At 36.3% G+C, this 7,500-nt stretch overlaps 1 protein-coding gene across 1 annotated transcript in view; it reads left to right on the forward strand.

Annotated features, from left to right (window-relative positions):
• Nucleotides 1–93, forward strand: part of CDYL2 (chromodomain protein, Y-like 2) — a 51,794-nt gene extending 51,701 nt beyond the window's left edge. The window contains exon 9 of the mRNA XM_010006246.1: nucleotides 1–93. Within this exon, the coding sequence (XP_010004548.1) occupies nucleotides 1–93 (93 nt within the window).
• The last annotated feature ends 7,407 nt before the right edge of the window (nucleotides 94–7,500 follow it).

Genomic DNA, 7,500 nt, shown 5'->3' on the forward strand with positions numbered 1-7,500 from the left:
AAAGAGTGTCAGATGTTAAAACAGCTGTGGAGTTCTTCCAAAGGACTGGATTCATTATTCAGCTACCTGCAAGACAAAATATATGAAGTCTGATGTCTTGGCCTAACTTAAAGAGAAAATGCTCCACTTGTGACCAGAGTCGAACATTACCTGTGTTTGAAAGCAGAGGCAATGCATCCTTGAGGAATTTGTGACAGTGTATCCTAATACATATGGTTGTGTCGATTTCCTTGTGAGCTACACGGCTGCTTGTAGCTGGTTTGATTTCGTGTAACCGAGGCGTAGGCAGGCTTGTTCAGTGCACATAATCTCTACAGAGGGCTGCATCTTTCACATGCTCATCCAGATAAAAGTATACATTCCATGTGCTGAGAAGCACCACTGAGGCCCTGTACGGCACACCATCTGTAATGATTTATTTTGTCTGTCCTTCTTAACTTATTCTTGCTGTCACAACACATCTGGACTTATATAGAGGGCTCACTCTAAAAACTGGGTCATCAAAATATTTTGCAGACCCAAACACCATACTTTGGAAAGATTTTAATTATTTTTTTCTAAGTTCTAACAGTGTAACGGAAAAATCTGATAATTTATATGTATAATATGTAAAGTTAGTTTTACAAAAACTACTAGAATTTTTTCTTTTTTGAATTTATTTAACTTATTTATTTTGTGTTCATATTCAGCTGATTACTGATCACAGATCTTATTTTCATACTTCCCTTGGCTGAATTAATGGCATCACATGAGAATACAAATATGTGTTTAGCAGCAAATTGTGTAGAAAAATAAAGAACATACAGAAAGCACACAGAATGTTGTGAGCAGTAAAAGAAACAGCCACGTGCATGCTCCTCTGAGCAAAGTTGTACAAAAAATGTATGAAATAGAATAATTTGCCAGGGTTAAGGGGAAAAAAAAGTGGATTCTGAAACAGCGAATCCCCCCTAAGTCTCTCTTCACTTTCTGCCTTCCTGAGGAGCACTGAAGGGCTTGCCAACAAGATACTTTATTTAAGTTTACTATATTCCTGTTAGCCGGATGTCAGTAACAGGGTGAGTGGTGCCCTTACGTGGCATCGTACTGTTTTTCAGGTGTAAACATCCCCTTTTGGTCTGAAGTCTAAAAGCAAATCCTTATGAGCCTTAGTCTAGTTGCCTGATTCCTCAGGTGTGAGATAATTTCTGCTCTGGAGGCCTTTTGGGTGTGGGCCAACAGTTTATACAAGGTGCTAGGTATTGAACTAAGTGGAGGGAGAGGTTTTTTGCTTTTCCCAGCTCTCCACATCTGGCTGCCCCACCATCTGTTCCAAGAACTTACGGCTATCCATAAAAGCAGTCCACAATAAACAACAAAAAATTCAATCTGCTCTTTTAGAATGTGATCCTAGTACTTTTCAGTGACACTGACTTCTGAACACTGGATCGTTTCTTTCTTGCTAGTAAGGCAATTAATATGGAAATAACACAAGCATGCTCTGTGACTTCACCTGCCATTTTAGTATGCCCAGATTAAAACCTCTTGAAGCAGAAGCTTTGCACATTTATTTGCTTTGTAATTTGTGCACTTGCTCTCCATCTTTGAGCTCAGTGACTTGGTCATGGTTTAAGCCTCTGCAAATGAGGCTGCTAGGTTTTCTCCCTCCCAGTATTTCCATTAAGATTTTCAGCAAACCCTTTGTAAAGTTAAATAACAGCTGATTATAGTAAACAGTAGCGTTCAACACATTAATATAACATTTATTCTTCCATAAATAATTAAAAGTGCTGTTTTTATGACCTAATTGTACCACTGAATTTTAAGGAAATGATTACTTTAAAGGGAGAAGTTCTCATGGAAATTCTTCATTAAGAAGACAAATTCTGGCTTTTATTCAGTCTGTTTTAAATGTTTTAAAACAAACTTATCAGAACACACAACTTATTTTTAAATGTCTGAAAGAGAATTCTTTCAATAACTATTTGAAGGGATAGATGCACCACTGATTTTATACTGATACTTGTTTATCTTCACAACCTGCCAGCAATGCCACAGGGCACACGTGCAAAGAGTCAGTTGGCTCAAGGCCAGAGGACCCCTCCTGTGCCAGTGTGCACCTGAGCCACCTCTGTGGCAGCCCCGTTAAAATGAGAGGGATCACTCCAGTGACCATTCACATGTGCACATGCTTGCACAGTCAGGCCTCCAGCATATGACTTCAGAAAAAAAAAAAAAGAAAAAAAGAAAAAAAAATAATAAAAAAAAAGAAAAAGCAATGGAAAGTACCATAATTCCTCAACTTCCTTTCTTTCCTTTTTTCCCGTCCAGAGAGCCATAACTCCTAGTCATGTGTTAATAAGTTATTAGGAAGTTTATTTCAATACTATGCTTGGGTTTTGTAGATAAATATAGAAAAACTGCTCAGCAATGTGAAGGTAGGCTTTCCATATGAGATTTTTGAACAGAGAAGAATTGGAAGTTGTTAGACATTTAAACTGCATCACTTCATCTGAATTTTCAGATATCTGTATCTTAGCATTTTTTATGACAAAGGAATGGTTGAAATACATTTTCTATAATTATTTTTCCATTAAAGCAAGTGCTAACCATAGGTAACATTTTTAATTACTCATATCTATACAATTACAATCTAGTTTTCATGGATTCTATTTTCCCTTCAAAAAAAAGAGTAATAACAATGTCAAAAAGCTTCTTTTCCAGTATTTGAAGATCAGAATAATTTTTCTCTTGTGTTTCTGTCCTTACTAGGTATTCAGATATCTAGATGTACTGTACATATTAGTCTGGGTACCTTTACTAATATTCACAGTATTTAAGATTATAAATGCAATTTGTTGTTAAGTATGTTATTTTATTCTTGTGTAAATTGTTTTGTACAATCTTTAAAAATCTACAGTTTTGCATTTGTAGATATTAAAGGTAAGCAATTTATTTTGTGTTGTCCTGCATGTATATTTTTGCTGTAGATAAGTGTTGCTTAGTTTACTATTTCAGTACATTTCTGTTTAAATGAATAAGCTTACAAACTTTAATACAGTATATATTTTCAGAATATAAACTTTTATATTTCTGTGGTAGGTTAGGGTATGCGTTTTAGGCAATCTTTTTCACTACTATTAACTGTTCTTTTAATCTATAATATAATGGTTTTGTGCCAATAGTTTTTCATTAGAATAAAATGCTCTTTTAATGTTAGGGATAAACAGACAATTTTGGTTGGGGTTTGTTTTATTTTGGGTTTGTTTTTTTTAATTATTTTTATTATTATTTTGCCAGCCTTTACAGTTTTAAATGTAATTTATAGATGTATTGCATTTGTGAATAAGCCTTACCATTAGGTACAAGAAATCTTTAAAGCTACATAATTGCTTATGTAGTACTAAGGACTTCCCCAAATAATGTAAGAAAGTTAGCAAATCAGAGTACAGGGCCTTAAGTTTTTCTTGTGAAAAGGATAATACGGGTTGTTTCTTTTGAACAACATAGGTAGACTTGTCAGCATGGGCTTTGTTATATATAAACTGTGCATTTGTGCTCCCAACCACAGTAGTTTAATCTCAGGCTTTGTGTGGCTGGGTCTATAAAAGTCAAATCTGGCTAAAGCCAGCGCTCTTTAGGAGACACTAAAGAAGTTTACATAAGAGACTTATAGACAATCTTAATCATAGTACATTTGGGTACTTGGTATCCTGGATGTGTTATCTGTGTCTGCCCAATTAACCGTATGTTTTAAGCCATATTAAATCTCTTTACTGCTACTTTAAATACTACACTGAAAGTCATTCACTAGCTTGCTTACTCACAGACAGGCTTTCAATTTTTAGTGAATAAAAATATTATGCCTTCCATAAACACAAAGGACCAAAGAATTGCATTATTCTAACAAAGCATTAGTTCCTTCGACAGTGAACTAGTTTGACATTTGTACTGAAGATCAAATAGTCTCTTTCTGCTACAACCACTGCATTCTCATCCATGTCAAGTGTAAGGGGAAAAGATGTATCCACTGACCTATTGGGAAAGGAGTGACGTTCAGCTAGGATGAATGTCTATTGGTAAGGCTTATTACCAAACCTCTGAGATGAAGCAAAGAACCAAAAATTCACAAATTGTGTCAATGTAAATTTATTTTCAGAACTTGCACAAATAATTAATTGTAGAACCTTGCAAATTAGGCCCTTAAGTTATTTTGTCAGAATGCCATGGAACAGACTAAAACAGTTTCTAATATTTGTAATGATGAGTACATATTATAATATTATAAGGGTACAGGCACCCCTATATCACAGTGTTGTAAATATTTTCTGAAACTGGTACAGTACTGAGGGACTTGTATCTTCTGATATATCAAATATTGACTGTCTAGATCAAATTGTACACAACTTACTTGTTGATGGTCCTGTAACTAGTGTATGGACACATTTCTGGGTGCCTTAGAAGTTGTATTTTTCATGTGTGTTAATATGCAGTATTTATACATTGTGAGAAGCTGCTTTGAATAAAAACATTGAAACTTCAATGCAGTGATTTTCAGATTTACATAACCAGAATGAATGTGATGAGTAGTAGCCATAGACCCTTGTATTACATATGATAAAGCTATTCATGGACTCCTGCCTTTGAAGAAAAAAAAAAAAAAAAGCCAAAAACTAAAAGACACTGAAGATACTGCATTAAGAATGCTCTAAAATAATTCATCATGATCTATCTATCATTTAATGATCAAATCCAAGAAAACCACCAAGAACTGTCTTATAAATATGCTTCTAGGACACCTCTTCACCAGTATCACTTCCACTATTTGATACATGCATGTCACCTAAAGCATATCTGCCCAGAACTAACTCCTGCGTACAGTATTTCAGCTCCACATGAGGCAACTGGATAAAGACCAGAAATGCATGAGAAGCAATTAAGAGCTTTTTGTGAAGTCTCTAACTAGTCTAAGATCCACGTTTCTACTACACACTGGTTACAGAGGAACATCTAAACACATATATAATCTCCAGCTATACATGATTAGAAAGTAGCCATAATTGTTGGGTTTGCGTGAGGGTGGTAGATTTTAATAATCATAAGCACTACAACATTTTTTATCGTGCTGTAATTTACAGAATTTAAATGTATCAAATTCTTGGCACAAAAAATTGTCATGCTACTTAATGAGTCAGGAACAATCGTAGCAGTTACAATTTCACCTGTTCTTTAGCAAATGTCCACGTAATAACCAAATATCCTCCTTCCAGAAGGACAGGTCATGAACACCTGAGATTTGCATGTGACAGATACAGTACTATCAATGTGACTTCATGTGCCATTCTTAGCAAAAATGGAGTGTTGTGACCGCAAAAGAAACCTGTAACTTCAGCCTCCACACCACTTTCTCTGCAGCGCAGGAACCATACTGAGCAGAAGTCAGTAACGTAACTTTAAAAATCCTAAGCTAAACTGGATCGCCTCTCCTTTATCACTTCCTGGCACTGGTGTCACTATAACAAATTCAGTGGATCTAAGTCAAAACCCGCTGACCCCAATGGAGATCCTCCTACTGACTTCAGTTGCTTCTAGATGAACCCTAGGGGTTCACAGATACTACGGCAAACTCATTCACCATAATATTACAGGGAATATCTTGTAGCTATGTTCTTTGAGAAACAATGTAGCACAGATCAGGAAGGCATAATGAGCATGGGTGACAGGGTTCCATATCTTTAGTTCAAATTTTAACAGCAGTGTCTATGAAATTTCAAATAAAATTCAACATTTTCCATTTTATCACTGACTCTTCTTAGTAGGGAGTGTTTTAACCTTTCTCAACTCTTCAGTCACACTTATCCACTTGGATTCCAGATGCCTATGTAACATCTGTGAAACTTGTTTTGTACATTGGTCATAGACAGAAAAATGTTGGTGAACAACTATAAAGAGAAAAGTGAAAATGCTCTTTGCAACTAACAGTCATACCTGAACCAGGGGCTACTGAAACGCCACTGCCTCCTAAGATGTTAGCTAAAAAGCTGCCATCTAACATTACAGTTTCTATAGCAAAAAATGATTTAAACACTAAGCGGCAATCTTAACTTGTTAGAAGCAAGTTAATTACTATAATCTATATTAAGGTATTCACAGTCATCCAGAAATGTGTTTCTGATGTGTCTGTCAGTACTATGATTTCTATTACAGCAAAAAGATCAGCAGTTTCATACTGCTGTCCTTCCAGCTTTCTGGTAGGAGATTACATATGCTGCCTACCATGCTCTGAGGTGTTAGATTTCTACAATGGGTTCATTAAATGGATAAAGGCATTCACATAAAACTCTTCCCATGCCTAATTATTCAAGATCTGCATTCTCTTAGCCTCTCACTTGTTTATTTTGTATGCAGCTGCAGTGAGACTCAGACTCCAGCAAACAATTCCCTCCAAGTCCACTTTTTGCCCATTAGGCTCATAATGAGCAACAACTATAAACTCCTGCCAGCTGAGCTGCCAAGGGATTCCCTGCTGTTTCAGGGGCAAAGGTCAGCTGAGCACGGCTTTGCTGGTCAGCAGCAGCATGTCCACTGGTTGGAGTGTGGGTTTTGGAGTTGACAACTGCTTGACCCTCACCCTCCCTTTATTTCTGAAAGTAAACCTTAATAATATCACTAGTCCAGCCCTCTGTGGGATTTCCTGCCATAATGACCTTTCCTCACTCCTTTGCACAGGGCTGCTCGCTGGAATGACATCTGAAGCAATGTAAGTTGTTAACTGTAAAGCAACCTGTAAGTTCCTTATGCCAATGACAAGGCCTATCTGAAAGAAAAAATGGGCAAAGTGATCATAATACCCATACCATCCCCAGCACCAGACTGTGCCTGGCTTAATCAGACCAGAAAAACAGGACATTATATTTTTCATGTATTTACATGTAACAGGATAAAACAGACTTTTTTTTCCTGGATGCTAATGTGATTCCAATTGGAAAGAAATATCCCAAACTACATTAGACTTGGTAGGATTAATCTTCCATACATGGCTGTAACTAATTAGAATACAAGACAGAGTCTCTCTCTAAATGTTGCTTCTTAAATAAACTCACTCGCTAAAAATCTATTGAAAGACTAAACTCAGCTTTAAAGAAGCAGGCTGCAATACAGCTGATTTGAAAGGCTACACTTTTCCCAACCTTTTTAAGTACAAGAAAATCCAACAGCACTCCATTTGTGATTTAAGCACTTGGTAAACACACTCCACAACTGTACTATGGCTGTGTGCCAACAAAATGGTGAGTCAGCAGGCAGGGTAGGGAATCAAGTGTCAAGAATGCATTTAACCCTCACTCCAGAGAACACTTTTCTTATGAACAGAATGAAAATGCTCTGTAAAAAGAAAAAAAATACTGGAATTTTTCTCCATTAGTACCGGCAACCATCTCAATTCTTCAGTTTCCAGAGCTCTCAAATTCTAAATTAGGAGAAATGCTTAAGAAAATAGCAGTCAGCAAAATGCTGAGAAAG

This window comes from Chaetura pelagica, unplaced genomic scaffold (genome assembly GCF_000747805.2).
Source record: "Chaetura pelagica isolate M959 unplaced genomic scaffold, ChaPel_1.0 scaffold139, whole genome shotgun sequence".
Classification (NCBI taxonomy): Eukaryota; Metazoa; Chordata; class Aves; order Apodiformes; family Apodidae; genus Chaetura; species Chaetura pelagica.